Below are 22,726 nucleotides of genomic sequence, written 5' to 3' on the forward strand. Positions count from 1 at the left end.
ACACAAGTACTAACGGATCACCTAAACCCCCAGCCAGCCAATTGGCATCAAGAAAGAATGGGTGAGAACACGAAAAATAGCATTGACTGAAAAGGCCAATTTGAACTACGGTACTACCCATAAATCTCAGAATTTTGATAACACCTCCAAGAGCGTCGGGACCCAGCAGCTTCTCTGAGGGAAGTGACGTGAACCAGCAAGACTGTTTAGTTTGGAAGTTGTATTTCCCAATTGGATGTATGTGATTATAAAACTGGTGATTGACAGTATGAATAGAACTTGTACTGGCTCTTTGGAAAACAAAGCAATGGAACCCATTTTTCTACTCTTTCCCTGCAAATATTTTCCTCTATAAGTATTTGCCGATACCTTTTTGAAAGTTCAAGCCAAATCCAGTCATATGCACGATGAAGAACTTGCAGCATCATCACTGGCACTAAGATCTAAACAATCCACAGTATAACAAACATGAGAAAGTCTGCAGATGCTGGAAGTCCAGAGCAACACACGCAAAATGCTGGAGGAATTCAGCAGTTCAGGCAGCGTCTATGGAAAAGAGCAAACAGTCGACGTTTCGGGCCGAGACCCTTCTTCAGGACTGAGAAGGAATGGGGAAGATGCCTCAGTGGAAAAAGTGGGGGGGGGGGGGGAGAGGGGAAAGAGGCTAGCTGGAAGGTGATGGGTGAGGACAGGTGGGTGGGAAAGGTCGAAGGCTGGAGAAGGAAGAATTTGATAGGAGAGGAGAGTGGACAATAAGAGAAAGGGAAGGAGGAGGGGACATGGCAAGATGTAATAGACAAGTGAGAAGTGAAAGGTCAGAGTGGGGAATAGTGGAAGGGGCACTTCAATTTGTTCACCAGAAGGAGAAATTGATATTAATGCCATCAGGTTGGAGGGTAACCAGATGAAATATAAGGTATAAATTGTATACTCCTATAAATTGTACTTCAATGATGTGATATAAAACTGCAAAACAAAACATTAGTGCAAAAATAGACATAATCAAAAACATGTCCAATGTAGTGCAAGAAGTTGTCGTAGTGTTCTGTTGTGGAGGTAGTTTCCCCATCCTAAAACAATTTAATATTGAAAGGTCCAAAGAGAGTGGATGTGGAGAGCATATTTACATTCATAGGAGCGCCTAGGATCTGAGAGCATAGCCTCAATGAAGAGATGTTCCTTTAAATCTTGAGAGATGGAGCAATTTCTTCAGCCAGAGGGTGGTAAATCTGTGGAATTCTTTGCCACAGAAGGCTGTGGAGGCCAAGTCACTGAGTATTTAAGGAAGAAATTGGAAGGTTCTTGATTAGTAAGGAGGTAAGGGTTACACAAGGAAGGCAGGAGAATGGGGTTGCGGGGGGGGGGGGTGGGTGGGTGGTAAGCGAAATCAGCCATAATGGAATGGTGGAGCAGACATGATGGCCCAAGTAGCTAACGCTGCTCCTAAATCTTAAGATCTTAGTAGTGCAGAACATCCCAAGAATCTGATGGCTGCAGGAAAAAAACTGTTCATGAATCTGCTCCTTTCCATACTGGAAGTACATTCTTGATCACATTAACTCACAGTATAAAATAATTCCCATTTCTTCACCTGGGTTTTTACTCATTTCCTGTTTCTTCCCTCATTATCTTTTCCCTCTGACCCTCGTATCACTAGAAGCAGTCGCTTTTTCTTTACTACTTTCGTCATTATTTATGAATAACCGGTCTGCAGCTGATTTATTTTCTTGAGAGTCTCAATGGAATGTTCTCCAAGCGTCAGAAATCTAACTCTCTGACTCGCACTTGATTTGTAAGCCAGTGTATGATGGATATTTAAGCTGTTCTTAGAAAGACTATTGATTGATCGGCTCCAGCATGCCAATGTCTGTAGCTCTGTGTTCAGAAGGGAATTGTATTTGGCCACAGAGTCTTGGAGAGATACAGCACAGAAATAAGTCCCTTGGCTCAATGGGTTTCCAGCAACCAACAACTAGCACCACCCATTTCCACTAATCCTGCATGAATCCCGCTTTTTATTCCCCCTGCATCCTCAGCAGCTTCTCCCACCTACAAGCTAAAGGGAAATTTACAGTGGCTGGTGTTTGAACTGTGGGAAGGAACAAGATCTCCTGGAAGAAACCTATACAGTCACAAAGGATGTGCAACCTCCACACAGAAAGCACTGGAGGATAGAATTGAATCCAGGTTTCTGACACAATAATAGTAGTCTTGTCTCTGGTGTCCTGTCACATTTACCCCTTGGCCAGAATTGCCAAAAATAAATACCTAGTCACGTTCAGGGTTGTAGCTAGTGAGATCTAATCGCTGTTGCACTTCCTTCTTGACAACAATGACTACATTTCCTTTTTTTTGTAATTTATTTTTTATTGAAGTTCATCATCAAACAGACATTTCCATAAGATGCATTTCAGATATTGTGCATATATATCATATAATCACATATGTCACAAATCTCCACGCAGTATTTATCTGAGGTATATACTTGTGGAAAGAAAAACAAGCAAAAGAAAAGAACTATGTACAAGTAGGGAGTGATTGTTTCTTTTTTACAACAGATTCATTGATTTGTGAGAATAAAATCAGGCCTATGAAGCATTATGTACAAACATTTGTAGATAAGCCATATTTCCCAATATGAATCAAATTGTTCCAGCTTATGATTAACAGATGCTGTTATCTTCTCCTTTTTGTAAGTGTCCATTGTAATTTCCATCCATGCATTTAAGGTTGGGCTCTCCTGTGATAACCATTTCCTAGTAAGACTCTTTTTACCAGCCACCAACAGTATATTCATTAAATATTTATCTCTTTTCAACCATTCTTGAGGTATATACCCAAAATATATGGTCTTACTCTCTAAGGGTATTTCACATTTGAAGATGTCTTGTAGGGCATTGTGTATCCCCCTCCAATAGTCTTTGATAACAGGGCAGCCCCAAAAAATATGATAATGATTTGCATTTTGATTTCTACAATTTCTCCAGCAAACAGGGAGGTTACTATCATAATGGGATTTCTGAGAGGGTGTAATAAAATATCTTATAAAGTTTTTCCATCCAAACTCCCTCCATTTCTGTGAACTGGTACACTTCCATTGATACCTCCATATTATTGTCCATTCTTCCTGGATATAATTATCCCTTCTTCCTTCTTCCATTTTGTTTTAATGTATGGAGTTGAATGTGTTTTAAGATTTGACAAACCCTTATACACGCTTGAAATGATTCTACTACCGTTATCTGAATTATATGCTTTTCTAAATAGCTCTATCAAGCATGTACTTGCCTTGGTTACATTTTTAAGTGTCCTATTAACATTGTCACATCTGTAAATACCGATAAAAATCTTGTTTTTCTAATAATAAGTGTTTCTCTTTAAGCATTTCAAAACTGAACAGTGTTCCTTCTTCCATTCTGTTGCAAAGAACTGTTATTCCTTTAGCTGTCCAGTCCTTAAATCTCGCATCCAGTTTATTCGGTGTAAAATCCGAGTCATATGCACATCATTTAAGAATTGCAATATCTCCCTCTAGATTATATTCTTTTATAGTAGTTTTCCATATTTTAAGAGTCAATTTCACCCATGAGTTATCAATAGTATTTATGTACCTTTGCAGGTTGTTATCAACCAAAATTACTTGTATGGGGATGGGAAGTACCCGCTCCTCAATGTTTTTCCCATTGAGCGTCATATGATGGGTTGCACCAACATATCACAGCTCTCAACTGTGCTGCAAAATAATAATCTCTAAGAGAAGGTAGGCCTCATCCCTCCTTTTCCTTTGCTAATTGCAAAGTTTTGAGACGAACTCTAGGCCTTTTACCCTGCCAAGTATACCTTGATAGCATCTTGTTCCATTCATTGAATTGATTTTGATTAATCTCTATTGGTAGGGTCTGAAAGAGATATAACAGTCTGGGCAGTATATTCATTTTAATGGACTCAATCCTTGAACTGAGACTAGAAAAAGGAATCAGGTTCCATCTTGCCATATCTTCCTTAATTTTTTTTTATATAAAGGCTGATAATTACATTTTGATAATTTTGCCAAATCTTTTGGCATAATGATGCCCAAATATTTGAAAGACTCTGTTTGCCATGCCCAGGGATATCTACTTTCAATTTCTCTTGGTGGGCTATAGTTATATGAAAGCAATTGGGTTTTATCTGTGTTGATCTTGTATCCTGATAATTGACCATATTGTTCAAAGGATTGCATCAACTTAGGTAAAGAGTATGTTGGTTGCCCTAGATAGATCAAAATGTCATCCGCATAACAAGCCAATTTATGCTCTGTCCCTTTAATAGTAATTCCCCTGATAGCTTAATTTTGTCTGATGTATTGAGCTAATGGTTCCAGATATAATGCGAAGAGTAGCGGTAACCATGCACAACCCTGTCTCGTGTTCCTTTCTAGGGTAAGACTATTTGATAAATATCCATTGATTTTAATCCTAGCAGTAGGGTTGCCATATAGTGTCTGTATAGTTTTAATAATTGTGTCTTGGAAACCAAATCTATGTAAAACTCTGTGAAGAAAATTCCAATTAACCGAATCAAATGCCTTTTCAGCATCCACGCTTATCACTATTGCTTTGATTTTATTTTTTTGTATATGATCCATAATGCGAAGTCTCCTTCATATATTGTCTTGTGTCTGGCGTTGTCGTATAAAACCTGTCTGATCGTTACGTATCAGTATGGGTAAAAACTCCTCTAATCGTTTGGCCATGATGGAGGTAAATAATCTATGATCTACATTAAGAACGGATATTGGTCTAAATGACCCGCATTCCATTTTATCCTTGCCTTCTTTTGGTATAGCTGAGACAACTGGGTGGCATTTGTGCCTTTTTTTAGAGCGCAGTTCAGTGTGGGGAGCAAAACAGGAATTAACTCATTTTTAAATTCTTTGTATCACTCTGCCATATACCCATCTGATCCTGGTGACTCGCTCAATTTAAGCCTACTAATTGCAGCTTTTAATTCAACTTCAGTTATGTCAGCAGTCATCGTTCTATTTTGTTCCTCGCTCAAAGTGGGCAACTCTAGAGAATTCAGCAAGGTGTCAACTTGGGTTATGCTTCCCCCGAAACCCTGGAATATAGAGTTTTGTAAAACACTTCAAAAGCGTCTTGAATTTCACTTAGCCCATTCTTCATCATTTTTGTTTTTGGATCCGTAATTCTATGAATTGTATTTTCTGCTATTTTTTTTCAGTTTCCACGCCAGTATTTTCATAGGCTTAGATCCACTTTCATAACATCTCTGTTTCAGAAACACCAAACTTTTCTTGATTTCCCGCATAGCCAAACTATTAATTTCATTCCTAATTTTTAAAATTTCCTCTAATGTATCCCGTGCCAAATTCAATTTCTGTTTTTTCTCCAGTTCCCTCAGCCTATTTTGTAATTCCTCCAATGTTTTATTATATTTCCCAAGTATTCATTGGCTGAGATTGTGAAGGTGCAGCAGTAGTGCTGATTAATAAACCCTGGTGAGATTCAAGCAGAGGCAGGCAGTGAATGAGCCTTTTGGATTCCTCACCACACCAAAGTTCAAAGTACATTTATTGAATTGAATGATCTTTATTGTCATTATACACAGGTACAATGAAACTCCGTTTAGTTTCCTCTCAGGCAATCAAACAAAGCGGCAGATAAAAACAAGACTAATAGAAAAACAGTATTAAATACATAAGTAGCAGAAAATAAGTTGCAGCAGCACCAGAATATCACAGTAATGCACAAAGTGCCGTTAGAGCAAGTATTTGAGTCCTTGTGTGTGCTCACAGTTTCAGTCATTGTTCTGTGGGAGTGGTGTGATAGAGGCCACAGCTCTGGGGTAGAAGCTTATTATTAAAGTATGCAATATACAGCCCTGAGTTTCATCTTCCCACAGACAGCCACGAAACAAAGAAACCCTTCCAGAGAAAACAACAAACACTCAATGCGCAAAAAAGGAACAAATCGAGCAAACAGCAAAAAAAACGAGAGAGAAAAACACAGAATATTAAACGTCAGACACAAGAGTCATTGACACAGCCTAGAAATGTTGTTTAGTTCAGTCAGTTTCAATTTAGCGCCGTGTTATTCATTGTCTGCAGGCCGCAGAGCCAGTGCAGCCTAATCAAAATGGCACAGAGTAGCAGATAAAAATGGAGTGACCAGAAACACATATAACATGAACTGCACCAGTGACCCAGTTCTCGAAGCAATGGTGGTGACAATCTGTGTGCTGCCATTTGTGTCAGCAATTGGGAATCAGGCGAGTTTAGAGGAGCTGAAGGAATGGAGAAGGATGAGAGGTGATTCCTTTTTAAAATTCTGTCACTTTTTCTTTTCTAGGTTATCCACTGATGTCAAAGGCGCTGAATGCCACTGGGCGTCCGATTGCCTTCTCCTGCAGCTGGCCAGCGTACGAAGGAGGTTTGCCACCTCGGGTAATGTCACAGCATCCTCAGCTCACTTGGGGTAGAAAAAGAACAGTAATTCAACATAAGTGGTTCAACAGATATCTTGATTCCTGTGGCCAAAGAGTTTATCGCATAGAATAGGACCATTTGTCCTGGCTGCCATTTAAACTCTTACTTCCAACTAGTTCCCTCAACCTAACCCTTTGGTTTTATTTCCCCCCTATTCAGTGACATTTTTAGAGGTTGAGACTGATGGGATACTCTTTGTGAACTGGACAATTTTTCCCACTTGTATCATTTTTTTAAAAATTGCGAGACTGTGTTTAATAGGCCCTTTGAGCCAGGCTGTCCAGCAATCCGCCATTTTAACCCTAGCCTAATCGTGGGACAATTTACAATGACCAATTAGCCTACCAACCAGTACATCTTTGGACTATGGGAGGAAACCAGAGCACCCGGAGGAAACCTACGCAGTCATGGAGAGAACGTACAAATTCCTTGCAAGCAGCGGCGGGAATTTGACCCTGTTTGCCTGTACTGTAAAGTGTTGTGCTAACCGCTCTGCTACCATGCCTTGTGACCTCTTGTTTTGGATCAACTATAAGTGGAAATGTTTCTTTAATTTGCCCTCTTGCAATTTTCAAGCGCTCTTTTACATTGCTCCTTAACCTCTTGACCTCTAGGGACTTGCACGTTAAGCCTGGATATGTATATTGTCAGGGTACAAATGTCAGCGCTCAGTGAGATTCTGTAGTTAATTTCTAACTTTAAGCAGCCTTGAGCGGCTTGCAGATGCATCATGAAAGCAGCCTTTTGTAGAATGTCTCTACAGGGTGCAAAGTTTGACAATGGCAGTTTTTACCTGGGAGGTTGGTTCTGCTGATTTGCTATTTTCACAGAATTGTACAACGTGGAAACAAACAATTTGTTCCAATCGTCCGTGCTGACAGTATGGACTGAATAATCACTTCCACATCTCTTCCATCACTCAGCCCACCCTACCTAAGCAATTCAGGTAAACACTTAAGTGCTGTCAATCATTCAATTTCAGACAGTCCCTCGGACAGTGCATTCCAAATATTCACACTCTCTGAAATAAGATTTAGAGGCGTTTTGAGGGATCCTTCTTTTCATCCTTACCCTAAACCTACATCCTGCAGTTTCATCTCCCTCTGATAGCCTGCAGTCTACCCTATCTATACCCTTACAATTTAATGTACTTCTATCACATCTGTTCTTAATCCCCTCTGCCTTGAAAATATCTCATTGTTCCTTCTTCATTACTGAGTTTAAATCCTGAAGCTCCCTGCCCAAAAGCATTGTGGGAGCAGAAGGCATGCAAGAAAGTGACTCACCTCACCCTTCTCGAGCACCTGGGAATACTGATGTTACCAGTGACACCCCCACCCTGAAAGTGAATAAACAGAAGCCAACCCCGATAGGAAGCCTGGGCTGTGGTTTAAAATCTGTAGAGTGGTTTAGTTTATGCAATTGAGGGGAAGAGAATTTAGTTGGACGAATGCCCAGTGTCTGCAGGGCAGGCTTGAGGGGCCTAGTCGTCTTCTATTTTCTTATGTGTTCAGCCTCACTCTGCAGGCAAGTGTCTGCACACATTTTACTGGGGGGTATTCTGCCTCCTCTGTCCCCATCAAGCAATATATTCCAGATTTCAGTCGTCCCCTAGGTGAAAGAATCCTACTTCATATACTCTCTAAATCTCCTTCCTACTGCTACTTCTGCTAAAGGGGAAAAGTTCCTTACTATCTGCCCCAAACCCAAGTTTGTGCAACAGAGTCAGATTCCACCCTGACCTTCTCCAAGAAAAACTCACCCAACCTGTCCCATTTTACTTCGTAATTCAAAAGCACCATTCCCAAACAACAACATGCTGAGGAAAAGCAGCATCCATTATCAGGGATACATTGGCAAAACAGTAACAGGTAGAATTTAATCCTGAAAAGTGAGAGTTACATGCTCTGTTCTCACTGTTGCCATCAGGAAGAAGGTACAGGATCCTCAGGACTCTCACCACCAGATTCAGGAACAGTTATTAATCCTCAACCATTAGGCTCTTGAACCAAAACGGGTAACTCCTCTCAACTTCACTTGCTCCATCATTGAAATGTTCCTATAATCTATGGACTCACTTTCAAGGACTCTTAATCTCATGCTCTCGATAAGTGTTGTCTGTTTATTATTATTTCTTTCTTTTTGTATTTGCACAGTGTTTGAATGCCCAAGTTAGTTTAGTCTTTCATTGATTTTGTTATGGTTATTACTCTATTATGAATTTATTGAAAATGAATCTCAGGGTTGTATATGGTGACATACAGTATATGTGCTCTGATAATAAATTTACTTTGAGCATGCTTTTGTGGTGTGCCAGCCAGAACAGCCAGTATTCCAGATGTTTTATATACCTTGATCATTTATTCTATGCCTTGACTTAAAGAAGGCAACTATCCCGTGTGCCTTCTTAACTGTCATATCCACCTGTGCTGCTGCTTTCTGTGGCCATGGACAGCAGGGTTCCTCAGTAGTTCTAGGGTCCTACTATTCTGTACTGTATATCCTAGTCTCTTTCCTAAATGTAACACCTCCCATTTTCTTCCAGGGTTAAAGTCTTCCTACCTGCCCCTGTTTTGCCAGTTTTTACCAGTTCATTACTGTTATTCTCACTATGACTGTATGTGTTTCTTCCCACAATCCAAAGATGTGCTGTTAGGTTAATCGGGTATTGTAAATTATTCCTTAGTGTAGTTAAATGCAAAAAGAATCAAAGGGAAGTTGAAGGGCAGTGTGAGAGAGAATAATTTGCAGTGCTCCAGGTAAATAAAGAATGGAAATGATAGCACTGCTCTTTTGCCAAACGGTATTTTTCTTTACTGAGCACTGCTCATTATATTGAAGGATTTACTTGATTTCATTGCCTCGTCTCAAAGGGCCTGAATGTTAAAGTGGTAATTGATTAGATTATTACAGCCTCTTCTGTCTTCCATCTTCTGATAAGATTACACTGTCAGAGTGCAGGTCAGCACAGTGATGGGTTAACACATCCAGCTCTGCTTGGAGTTGGAACAATGTGTTCCAACGTTCAAAGAATATTGAAGTACATATATACGTACTGTACTACCCTGAGACTCATTGTTTTATGGGCACACAATACTTAATAAATCCACAATGGAATAATAGCCATAACAGAATCAATGAAAGATTGCACCAATTTTGGCATTCAACCAGTGTGGAAAAGACTAAACACTGTACAAATACAAAAAGAAAAGAAAGAATAATAATAAATATCGAGAACATGAGTCCTTGAAATTGAGTCTGTAGCTAGTGAGAACATTTCAGTGATGGGGCAAGTGAAGCTGAGTGAACTTATCCCTTTGGTTCAAGAGCCTGATGGTTGAGGGGTAATAACTGTCTCTGAACCTGGTGGTGCGAGTCCTGAGGCTCCTGTACCTTCTTCCTGAAGGCAGCAGTGAGAAGGGCTTCAGTTCTGCCTCTTTATCCGAATCGGTTTTCTGTAGGTGAACTACACTCTGCTGGGGGAGATCTGCAATCTCTGGAGGAACTATGGTGACATCAGCGACTCATGGGACAGCGTTCAGGACATCGTCAACTGGTACGGGAAGCACCAAGATGTCCTGCAGCCGGCGGCTGGCCCGGGGAGATGGAACGACCCAGACATGGTATGTGGACACTGCCTCATCGCTCTGCTCCTTCTCCTCATGGGGCCAATCTGCCCTTCAGATTGAAAGATTCAGGTTTATGGGCTACAGGCACTTTACAGTTTCCATACCCCTTGTTATAATTTCCTTGGACAGTTCTGAATGCATAGCTTGAATGGGAACGGCTGACTTCCCTTCACAAGATTGTGGGTTGACGTCTCATTCCAGTTATTCCAGTTCAAAGGCAGTGTTGCATTGCCAGGAATATGGCTTGTAGAAGGGGTAGTAAATCACTTGCTTGGCTGTTGCCGTATTGTGTGGTATCTCATTGCTGCAGCTTTGAAGTTGAGACAATAGGCTTCTTAGAGTTGTGAAACTTCTTAGAAGTCATGAAATAAGATTTTAAAAAGTACACTTTGCCTTAGCACGAGCTTCTTTGTGTCCTTATACCAGGGGTTCCTAACTTGGGATCCACAGATCCCTTAATGGTATTGGGAACTTCTGTATGGCGCAGGTGTGGCCAGTCCCCCGCTCCTGCAGCTCAGAAATCACCTGGGCCATCTTCAGATTCATCTGGGGATCGAGGATGGAGCGAGTCAGGCGGGCCACCATGCACAAGTCCCTGGACAACAGGGGCAAAAACGTCCCCAATGTCGCCCTCACCCTGATGGCCAGCTTCGTGTGTGGCTGCATCAGGTTGTTTGTGGATCCCAGGTACGTGGGCACCAAGTACCACTATGTGCCCAGGTTCTACCTGTCGCCCTGGCTACGAAGGATGGATCTGGCCCCTTTCCCGCGTAACACCCCTGTCAGCTGGTCATACCTGTTGCCGCCATACCTGTCCTCCGTAGAGAAGTTCTTTCAGGTCAACGCCTTTGACCACAGGGCCATCAGGCAGTGGGCAGCACGTAAGGTCCTGCAGGCACTGCAGGAGAAGGACGTGATGGACACAGTGGGGTGGTTCCCTGAGCAGACCGTCCAGCTCATCTGGCAAAATGCCTCATCGCCAGACCTCACCAACAGGCACCAAGACCTCGCCTGGCTGGCGATGAGAGGGGCCCTCCCAGTCTGATCCCTCCTGTACACCCGGAACATCGTCTCCACACCCCTCTGCCCACGGGAGGACTGCAGTGAGGAGGAGTCGGTGACCCACCTCGTTGCACACTGTGGGTTCGCGGAGAAGGTGTGGAGGAGGATGGAAGGGGCAGTGTCGAGGTTCATCCCCAGCAGCTGCGTAACAGAGGACTCTCTGATCTACGGGCTGTTCCCGGGGACGCACACCGAGACCGACATCCGGTGCTGCTGGCAGATCATCAACTCGGTGAAAGACGCTCTTCGGTCGGCCCAAAACTTGATGGTCTACCAACACGTGGAGATGTCCGTAGGGGAATGCTGCCGACTGGCACATTCTCGGCTGCAGGAGTACGTGCTGAGGGACGCACTCAAACTCGGTGCAGCCACCACAAGGGCCCGGTGGGGAAGGACAACAGTTTAAGGTTTGTCACCTGTGGGAGTGGGAGGGGTTGGGTGGTGGGGAGTTTACCCCTCAACAATGGTGTGGAAAGATGCACCAACATAGTGCCACATGAGTGGCTGAAAGTGTGGAAAGGTATAATCAGTTAAGGAATGAGAGTCAACGTCTGGTTTATTGTAAATAACTACTTATTGAATAAGGACTCGGTGTCAATGAATGGTTTTTGTAAATAATTTTATTTTGTAATATTTCTGAATAAAATATATTTTTGGGGAAAAAAAGGTATTGGGAACTGCTGCCTTATACTGAAGTGCATGTGCCAGCTGTTGACTGCATAGTCCTATAGCCAGCGGGCGATGGGGTTCCATTTCTGCAGCATCTGTCACTTCAGTTCTTAGCTCAACACCACCTTCAAGGCCTGATATGGGTAGATAGTGTGCGCTGGCCAAGCTAAAATTGACAAATCCCACTAGCATCTAAAAGCATATTTTGGATATGAAATAGGAGAAGAGAGTACAGGTGGGACAAGGGGGAGGGAAGGGGGCTAATAATTAATGAAACACACAGTGGAAATATCAAAAATCTTCTTACTGGTTCTTCTGAACGTCAACAGGAGGTTAAGACATTTCCCCAAGGAATGTGGGAAACTTGACCAATAAGATGAAACATCAACAAGGCGACATTTCTAACGGAAGCATTATTCATTTGGACTATTGTGTTTTGTGCTTTCTTACATGGGGTATCTTAAGGAACGCTCGATCGTTAAATGTTCATTTGGTCCCAATCACACCCTTGGTCTCCTTCTGATATCACAGTCCGAGGCTGAGGCAAACTGTTTCTGTCTTTGCTGCAGAGTCTCGGACTCTATACAAAGCTTCTGACCGTGCATTCTATGGATCAAAAAGATCCCAGCATTTTCTATGAGAAAAATATTCTAGCATGGTCTCTGCCCAAGCCCAACTTCTGAAACTTGTTACTCTTTTCTGTCTTGTTGCTCTGGTGTTGGTTATTCCAATGATCTCACTGGTCTTCCAATTTATAGTGTCTTTTTAGTTGAACTAAATCAAAACTTGTGTCCTATCAAAGTTCGAAGTAAATTTATTATCACAGTATATATATGTCAGCATATTCAATCTTGAGATTCATTCTCTTGCGGGCATATTCAATAAACCTACAATAGAATAACAACCGTAACAGAATCAATGAAAGACCGCACCAACTTGGGTGTTCAACCAGTGTGCACAAGACAACAAATGGTGCAAATACAAAAAGAAAGTAATAATAATAATAATAATAATAATAATAATAATAATAAATGTAATAAATATTAGAACATGAGATGAAGAATCCTTGAAAGCGAATCCACAGGATATGGGAACAGTTCAATGATGGGGCAAATGAAGTTATCCCCTTTGGTTCAAGAACCTGATGGTTGAGAGGTAATAACTGTTCCTGAACCTTACGGTGAGGTTCCTGAGGCTCCTGTACCTCCTTCCTGATGGCAGCAGCGAGAAGAGAGCCTGGCCTGGGCGGTGAGGGCCCCTGATGATGGAAGTTGCTTTCCTGCAACTGTCCCTATCGCCTATCATTCCTGCAGTTTCCAGTGTACCTGTTTCGCAGTCCGTCAGCAACTTGAATTTTAAATTTAAATTCTCATTCTTGTTTTCAGATCCCTCCGTGACCTTTCCCTCGCTATCGCTCTCATCCCTTCCTGAGATTTCTGTGTTCTTCCAGCGCAGGCTTTTCCATCTCCCACTGTTTCCACCCCAGAATTGGTGAACTCTCTGGATGCCAACTGAGATTTCCTCTGCAAACCTCCCTATTTCCTTCTGCTCCTTTTGAGATATTTCTGAAAACCCACATCAGCTTCTGCATATTGGGATTGCCTGAGTCCATATATTTTGAGAAGCATCGTGGGAAGGTTTTGTTAGTGGACTTTGGTCATTGACACACGTGACACTTTCACTGTAAGCTTTGATATTTCGATGTACAGGAGACAAGTAAAGCCTATTTAAAAGAACGCAGGGTGGTTGTCATCGCAGTGCACTAATCTCGTCCTCTTGTTTTATTTAATCCTCCCTCCAGTTAATCATTGGTGACTTTGGCCTGAGCCTTGAGGAGTCCAAGTCACAGATGGCTCTTTGGGCCATTCTTGCGGCACCCCTCTTCATGTCTAATGACCTACGGACAATCTCCAAGTCGGATGCTGAGATCCTACAGAACAAGCTGCTGATCAAGATTAGTCAAGATCCGCTGGGAATTCAGGGCCGTATGATACTGAAGGTAATCAATGGAGGAAAGGGTAGGACTGGTGACGGGTGTAGGAGAGAAAATATTTAGTGGGGGAATGCATTCAATGGTCTTTACAAGGGAATATCAACATACAAAGGGCAGTGGGGCTTGGACTCAGTACCAAAGTACACAGTGTGAGACTGGGGCCCTTCAAGTAACCAAAATATGCAAAGTCCCAGTGCTATTAAACTACGTGGATTGAAAAATCACAGGTCAGTGTCTGTGATTGTTTCTGGTTAGGACGAGGTTAGAGGCTCTGTACGAGTGTGTATGCTGTAGCGAGGGTAGCGGGTGGAGGCCTGTGTTTGTACATCATGTGATCATGTATATGTGCGTCTCGTGACAGTGGGTTTGTGGTTTTTGTACGGTTACAGTAACTTGTTCGCATGACTTTCATCTCCAATGGCTTTATGAAACTCAAATTGCTTGAATCTTTTCTCACTGCAACTAAATAAACTATCGGCCGTTACTCTGTTCTTGCATAAACTTGAAAGAAATAGTTGCAGGAGGCTGGCCTACAGTCTGTCCGCTGTCCTTATCAGGGAGAAATTCTGTCAACATCTTTACCAAGCTCCTTCCACAATTTCATATGTTTTGATAAGATATTGAGTACGAGCCAAACCTTAAACAATGGTGAACATTTTTCTTCAAAAATATGTACAGTAAATGCAGGGCCAGTGACTGTCAGTCCTCCTTCACTGAGCCTCTATGGTGACTGCACCAAGCTTCAGTGCGTCCCTCAGCACGTACTCCTGCTCCCTGGTTTGTGCCAGTCGGCAATATTTCCTTGCAGAAATCAGCGTGCACTGGAAGACCCGCGAGCTTAGGGCAGACCAAAGTGTGTCTTTCACTGAGCTTCCAGCAGCACTTTTGATGTTGGCCGCGGGAAACATCCCGTACCTTGTATCACTGAGTCCCCTGTTACGCAGCTGCTCTGGGTAAACTTGTGACAACCCTTGCAACCCTTTCCAGACCTTGGCAAACACAAGTGCACAGGGAGCTGGGTATTCATTTCCTCAAAGGCTGCATGTGTTGAGAGAGACTCTGACTATACAGGAAGGATCTGATGGGATGGGCCCCTCTCACTGCCATATTTAAAACTCCTTTTAAATAAGCCTGAAGTTATGGAACTCTGCTGCTTCAATGCCTATCTTTTTTTTGGGTCAGGGAAAATAATCTCTCTGCAGTAACAATTACCACATTGCAAAATTGGTTATCTGCCCCATTCAAAGCCTTGTGGTGAATTGATGTGGAAATCCAGAAACTTTGTAGCTATTGGGCAGACTGAGGGAAGAGGAGACACAGTTTTTGTGAAACTAAAGGGTTGGCTTGACCTCCAACAATAAGTGAGTTTCATCATCAGCCTGAGGGTGGTTTGGGTAATAATGTATCGCTAGCATGCCTGTCTGTTTCAGCAAGTATCAGTTTGCCGTGTTTTCCATGCCTATGTCATATTCCCCACACTTTCTGTGCCAGGAGAAGTCTAGTATTCAAGTCTGGATGCGAGTGCTGTCCTCCTCAACCATGGCTTTTGCCTTCTTCAGCCAGCGCACCGACACGCCTTACCGGTATACCACATCTCTGACCCAGCTCAACGTCACGGCCCCAAAGGTGTACTCGGTGAGTGGGGGCTACCTCTCTGCAGGCTGAAAATGATTCGGGCGAAGGGGATGGGTGCAAATGGTCAGCTCACGTTCGAGGGGGTGCTGCGGAAGATCCCACAAACAGGAGCACTTCCCAAAAAAGAGAGGGCTGAGGTGACTTAATGCTTTCTGAAAATTAGATTGGTGTGATGTACAGAATAGTCCAAAACTATTTGGCTTGCTTGGTGGGGGGAGGGCGCTGATGCTTTCTGCTGAAGTGGGGGGGGGGGGGGGAGAGAGGGACAATGCTTTGCTGTTGCTTGTGCGTGGGAGGGGAGAGAAGGAGGGCTTTGGGGTTCTAACTTAATGTCATTCTTTGGGGTACTCTTTTCTGTTTTTTGTGGATGTCTGGGAAGAGTAAGAATTTCAGGCTGTATATTGTATACGCTCTCCAATATTAACTAGAACTACTGAACTGTCAAATCCAATGGGGAATTCTGGTGAATTTCTATTGGTATGACTCTTTCTAGCATGTGGATTAATTGAGGCAGAGTGCAAATGATACATGAAAGGGGAAGCTGGATAAATGTAAGGGGGAAAGGAATGGGAGGTTCAAGTTTAATAGTCATTCAACCAAACAAAACAAATCACTCCAGGACCGAGGTACAAAACACAGTACCAAAAGTCACACACAGCATAAAACACGTATAGCACATATAAGCTAGCAAGCACGTAAAATGCAGCCACACAAAAAATATGTAGCCCGCAGCCCTGAATCCATGAACACAGCAGAAATCTGCTGTCGACCACAAGAAAGCTTGTCTTCTGCTGAGTGAACACTAGGGGGCAGCACCAACTCCAGCTTGGATGCTGTCTCACACCACCTCCCGTGCTCAGGAGAGTGAGAGTGAGAGAGAGAGAGAGAGAGAGAAAAGAGTTGATTGGAAGGGGACACTTTGACAGGGATGACAGTAGAGCAGCAATGGCTGGAGTTTCCGGGAGTAATTTAGAAGACACAGGATCAGTTCATCCCAAAGAATTAGCATTCTAAAGGGAGCATGAGACAAACATGGCTGACAGACAGCATAGAAGCAAAAGAGAGAACGCATGATGCAACTAGGAAGCTAGAAGATTGGGAAGCATTTTAAAACCAGCAGAAGGCAACTAGAAAGCAATAAAGAGAGAAATGGTGAAAAAATGACGAAAGATAGAGGTAAGCTAGCCAAATGTAAAAGTTGATTTCTTTTTCCTGATAAGGGAAAGAGACACAAGAGTGGACATTGGACCATTGGAAAATGTCGCTGGAGAGGCAGTAATGGGGTCAAAGAAGTGGTGGATGAGCCGAATAAGTATGTTGCATCAGTCTGCAATGTGACAGGCACCAGTAGCATGTCAGAAATTCAAGAGTGTCAGGAGTCAGAAGTGAGTGTGGGTGCTATAACTAAGAAGAAAGTGCTTGGGAAGCTGAACGGTCTGATGGTAGATATGTCACCTGAACTAGATAGATAGATAGATAGATACTTTATTCATCCCCATGGGGAAATTCAACTTTTTTTTCCAATGTCCCATACACTTGTTGTGGCAAAACTACTTACATACAATACTTAACTCAGTAAAAAAAATATGATATGCATTTAAATCACTATCTCAAAAAGCATAAATAATAGCTTTTAAAAAGTTCTTAAGTCCTGGCGGTAGAATTGTAAAGCCTAATGGCATTGGGGAGTATTGACCTCTTCATCCTGTCTGAGGAGCATTGCATCGATAGTAACCTGTTGCTGAAACTGCTTCTCTGTCTCTGGATGGTGCTATGTAGAGGATGTTCAGAGTTATCCATAATTGACCGTAGCCTACTCAGCGCCCTTCGCTCAGCTACCGATGTTAAACTCTCCAGTACTTTGCCCACGACAGAGCCCGCCTTCCTTACCAGCTTTTTAAGACGTGAGGCGTCCCTCTTCTTAATGCTTCCTCCCCAACACGCCACCACAAAGAAGAGGGCGCTCTCCACAACTGACCTATAGAACATCTTCAGCATCTCACTACAGACATTGAATGACGCCAACCTTCTTAGGAAGTACAGTCGACTCTGTGCCTTCCTGCACAAGGCATCTGTGTTGGCAGTCCAGTCTAGCTTCTCGTCTAACTGTACTCCCAGATACTTGTAGGTCTTAACCTGCTCCACACATTCTCCATTAATGATCACTGGCTCCATATGAGGCCTAGATCTCCTAAAGTCCACCACCATCTCCTTGGTCTTGGTGATATTGAGACGCAGGTAGTTTGAGTTGCACCATCTCACAAAGTCCTGTATCAGTTTCCTATACTCCTCCTCCTGTCCATTCCTGACACACCCCACTATGGCCGTGTCATCAGCGAACTTCTGCACATGGCAGGACTCCGAGTTATATTGGAAGTCTGATGTGTACAGGGTGAACAGGACCGGAGAGAGTACGGTTCCCTGCGGCGCCCCTGTGCTGCTGACCACCGTGTCAGACCTACAGTCTCCCAACCGCACATACTGAGGTCTATCTGTCAAGTAGTCCACTATCCAATCCACCATGTGAAAGTCTACTCCCATCTCCGTTAGTTTGTGCCTTAAGATCTTGGGCTGGATGGTGTTAAAGGCACTAGAGAAGTCAAGGAATGTAATCCTCACAGCACAACTGACCCCCCCTAGGTGAGAGAGTGATTTGTGCAGCAAATACGTGATAGCATCCTCCACTCCCACCTTCTCCTTATCTTCTCCTTCTCTAGTAGTACTAGATGTACTACACCCCACTGTTTTGTAAGAGGTAGCTGAAGAGATTGTGGCAGTGTTAGTAATGATCATTTAAGAATCACTAGATTGATTCTGGAGGATTGCCAAATCACAAATGTCATGCCACTCTGGGAGGGAGGGAGGCAAAAACAGGAAATTATAAGCCAGTTAGCCTGACTTCAGTGATTGGCAGGTAGTGTTGAGAAAATGGATATGGAAGGACTTGGATAGATCAGGAGAATGGGCATAAACTTGGCAGATCAAATACAGAGTGTGGAAGTGTATGGTCCAGCACTTCGATTGAAGGAGTAAAGGCATAGACTATTTTCTAAAAGGGGAGTGAATTTAAAAATCGCAGGTTCAGGATATTTGGGGGTCCTAGTGCAGGATTTCCAAAAGGTTAACTTGCCGTTTGAGTTGGTGGTAAGGAAGGCATTGATTAATAGTGTTCCAAGTCATCTATCTTGTTAGATTCAATTACTACATTCTTAAATTCTTCATCAATGTTAACATGTAATTGAATGCCTGGAACAGGCCTTGTGGCCCACTATCAGTCACTATTTACATGTGGGATTCCCAGCCTGGGGTCCATGGACCTCTCCATTGACAGTAAGGCTTCATGGCATTAAAACATTTGGGAATCTCTGACTTGCACTAGCCGTCTTCTCCTCACATTCCCCCAGATTCTTCCCCTCACCTACACACAGGGCAGCTTACAGTGGCTGATTACCTTACCAACCCTCCCAGCTTTGGGGTGTGGAATAAAACCATAGCACCTGGGGAAAACCAGGGTGATTGTATAAACTCCTGACAGATGGTGCCAGAGGTCAGGATCGAACCTGGGTATCTCTGCTACTTTGGGATGTTTGATTAAAAATACCGATGCAGATCTTCATTTCTGTTTTTAAAAACATTTCTTTCCCTCAGCAGGGCCTAATGAACAGCTTTGAGCACCGCCTCCAGTTTGTGTTGACCTGATCTGTCCGGTTTTGTTTCCTCCATGTTTAGGCAAAGGACGTATACACAGGTCATGTCCTGCACGGCCTGGAGTTTGACACCAAGTTCACTGTCTCTATTAATCCAAGCGGAGTGGTTATGCTCTACGTGTATCCAGAAGACCAGTTCAAACTAAACAGAAGGCCCAGAGACTACCCACTACTGCTGTGAAGGAGCCTCCATCACCATGGCAACAGAAGGCCCAAAGCCTGTACTTGGCCGTCATGAAGCAGCATTAACCGCTATCGATGATCTGGTCTTTAATTCTTTGTGCATTTCATTGCAAATTGGACATACTTTATGCTTAGGTGGGAAATTCTGAAGGGATTACTTATCCCATTGGCTCTTGATGGTCTATTTTTTTTAATGTAGTTTTCCTTTGATCATGGTGTTTCTGGTACTGTAAGGGTTAAGCAGTCAGTGTGGATGTCTTGGTCACTCGATGCCCATTGACTGTCCATTCTCTCAGGTAAAAGTGCACAGCACTCTTGGAGGCTATTCAGCCCAACATGGATCGTCCTCCAGACATAGACCAATAATAGGGCTGTTATCAAACAGGCTGCTTCATCCTTCATCCTGGATGGTAGGTGAAGCATTTAACACGTTAAACTTGCGATGGAATGATTTTTGTTCTTTAACAGCATACAATTTACTAACAAGGATCATCTGATCACTCAAAACCAGACATCCTGTTTCCACTGGAATATTATGGTCAGCCTATGCCAACAGGACTGTACCTTTGGAAAAACTAAGCCCCTCGAGTAGTGAAAATAGGTTCAAGAGTACAGTAGCCTAATGGTCAAATTACTGGATTGGCAGCCAGACCTCTGGAACGTTGAGCTTGAGCTATGAGTTCATTTCCTATGGAGGCAGCTTGGGAACTTAAATTCAACAAAATAAATAAATATTGATTTTTACCATAAAAGATTCTGCAGATGCTGGAAATCAGAACAATGTGCACAAAATACTGGAGGAACTCAGCGAGGTTAGGCAGTATCTGTGGAGTTGACCTTTCAAGCTGAGGTCCTTCATGAGGACTCTTTGTTTTTTGAATTAATATCATTGGCAGTAACGGTGAAGCCACGGAGCTGTTAAACAAACCCGCTTGGTACATTAGTGACAACCAGAGAGGACATCTCTCCTTACCTGGGGTGGCACTTAAGTGGTTAACTCAGCTCAGGGACACTTGGTGATGGGTACTAAATGGTGGCGTGTTCCCACACATCCACACCCCTGGAACAAATCGATTTTAAAAAAAGTTTGCATTTCTAATAGTTAGAATTGGTTTAAGTGTGGCAGAGTGAAGCACTCCAGCCCTCGATTGCTCTGGGTGAGCACAGGAACAGCTGGTCACCTCATTATAGGAAGGACGTGGAAGCTATGGAAAGGGTGCAGAGGAGATTTACCAGGATGTTGCCTGGATTGGAGAACAAGTCATATGAAGCAAGGTTAGCAGAGCTGGGACTTTTCTCTTTGGAGCGTAGAAGAATGAAAGAGGACTTGATAGAGGTCTACAAGATTATGAGAGGCATAGATAGGGTGGATAGTCAGTACTTGTTTCACAGGGCACCAATAGCAAACACCAGAGGGCATATATACAAAATTAAGGGAGGGAAGCTTGGGGGAGACATCAGGGGTAAGTTTTTTTACACAGAGGGTTGTGAGTGCCTGGAATGACTTGCCAGGGATGGTGGTGGAGGCTAAAACATTAGGGGTATATAAGAGCCTTTTGGACAGGCACATGGATGAAAGAAAAATAGAGGGTTATGGGTAGTGTGGGTTTAGTACTTTTTTTCAAGGATTATATGGGTTGGCACAACATGGAGGGCTGAAGGGCCTGTACTGTATTGTGAATTTTTTTGAATGAGCTGAGAGATACACTTACTGAAAGAACTTTGGATTTTTTTAACCTTGGGGAACTGCAGATATCTCAATTATTGAAAATATTTAAGGCTGGTGTTGACGGACTGTGAAAGATTGGAGGGGCTCAATGAGGAAGATATTGCGGAAGTTCAGCTGTGATTGTACCGAACGGCAGTCAGCTGAGGCCTGAGTGACCTCCAACTGCTCTTGGTAGTTAACGTAGTGGTTATGTTACCAGATTAGCAACTGAGCGCTTGGACCATTGATCCAGGGATATAGAATCAGGCTCTTCAGCTGATCTTACAAGATCCAATTTCACTGCAGCCACTGAAAACTTCAAGTATGAAATAAACAGTAATTAAGGAAATCTCAAACAGATGCTTGGAGTTAGGTAATAATGGCCGTAAAACTACTGAATTGTCATTCAGTCCTTCAGATTGATTAATAAGTGTTTGAGGAGGAAATCTATCTCGTCCTTACCTGGTTTGGTTTACATGCAACTGAAGAATCATCAATGTGCTTGGTCCTTAAATACCTCCTTGGGTCAAAGGCGTGGTAGCACAAGGAGAGTTTCTCTCTTCCGTTAAAGGGTGGTGGTTCTCATTCTGTGGGAGCATCACTGCTGTTATACCTCATCCGTCCTCCAATGTTACAACATGTACAAGGGCAATGTGTTCCTGGTGTCTGTGATGTCTGTGTGACAGAGCTAGTTTGCTGGTTGACTACAGGTAGATACGTGCACATTGTTCCAATTCCATTATTTGTTCGGTTCCCTTTTGCAAGTCACCATTCAGACCACCTCCACTGCCACTTCAGTGAATGTGAATCCAACTGTAATAACTGACCATGAGTTTTCATTGCCCTTTGATCTTCCTGACTTTCCTGTTGTCGAGTTATCTTTAATCCCAAATTTCACACAATCACTAGATGAGACAAGTTCTTCTGTTAAATTGCACTTTAAAAATACTTACTAAGGCACTGAGATTGTTGTTTACTCCGCAGTAAAGCAGCTATACTGTGATGGTGGTGGAAGAATTAAGCAAATAGGGTGATGGATTGGGTGCTGAAAGATGTCTTCTTCAGCAAAAAAAAATCTTACCGCTTTTTTAAAATCAACATGTTGCTTCTGTGAATTTGTACTTTCTTAAAAAATAAAAATGTTACCATATGTTCTGCTGTCAAAGTGCTCTTTGAATGAGGGGATATAGTTACAAGATGAGGAGGCGGTTATTTACAAATGATTTATTTGTGGTGGTCCTTTCCGCGCTGTTTCCTTCGCATGTCATCTGTTCTGTACGAGGCCGAGTTGCTAGCTCGACGCTGAACCCAGTGCGTGTGGAAGGTGACGGGATTCAAACCCGGGACCAGCCCACTCACCAGCAGCAGTCGGCTATTTACAATATGAGTGCATAACAATTTCTTCCTACGGCCGGTGGGAAATCACTGTAATCCTATACCTCAGACAATGGAGAGTCAGTCACTGAAGTTTTCTTTAGGCAGTTGAGGGTTATGGAAACTGACACAGAAGATGAGCTGAGATCATAATCAATGATAGAGCCCACTTGAGCGACCGGGTGGTCTACTCCTGCCCAACTCCGCCCTACAATTACTGCCGAAACTCGGCAAGGAGTTTCCGAATGACAGCAAGATATCAGTTCTCCTGTGCTTGCA

At 43.0% G+C, this 22,726-nt stretch overlaps 1 protein-coding gene across 5 annotated transcripts in view; it reads left to right on the forward strand.

The window, feature by feature from the left end:
* The window catches only part of naga (N-acetylgalactosaminidase, alpha), a 31,388-nt gene extending 9,165 nt beyond the window's left edge, over positions 1 to 22,223 (forward strand). For all 5 annotated transcript variants that reach the window (XM_073033473.1, XM_073033474.1, XM_073033477.1 and 2 more), the window contains 5 exons: positions 6,351 to 6,445; positions 9,949 to 10,110; positions 13,649 to 13,846; positions 15,332 to 15,475; positions 19,205 to 22,223. In XM_073033473.1, the coding sequence (XP_072889574.1) occupies positions 6,351 to 6,445; positions 9,949 to 10,110; positions 13,649 to 13,846; positions 15,332 to 15,475; positions 19,205 to 19,363 (758 nt within the window). In that variant the 3' untranslated portion in view covers positions 19,364 to 22,223. The remainder of the gene's footprint in view (positions 1 to 6,350; positions 6,446 to 9,948; positions 10,111 to 13,648; positions 13,847 to 15,331; positions 15,476 to 19,204) is intronic.
* The last annotated feature ends 503 nt before the right edge of the window (positions 22,224 to 22,726 follow it).

This window comes from Hemitrygon akajei, chromosome 31, assembly GCF_048418815.1.
Source record: "Hemitrygon akajei chromosome 31, sHemAka1.3, whole genome shotgun sequence".
Classification (NCBI taxonomy): domain Eukaryota; kingdom Metazoa; phylum Chordata; class Chondrichthyes; order Myliobatiformes; family Dasyatidae; genus Hemitrygon; species Hemitrygon akajei.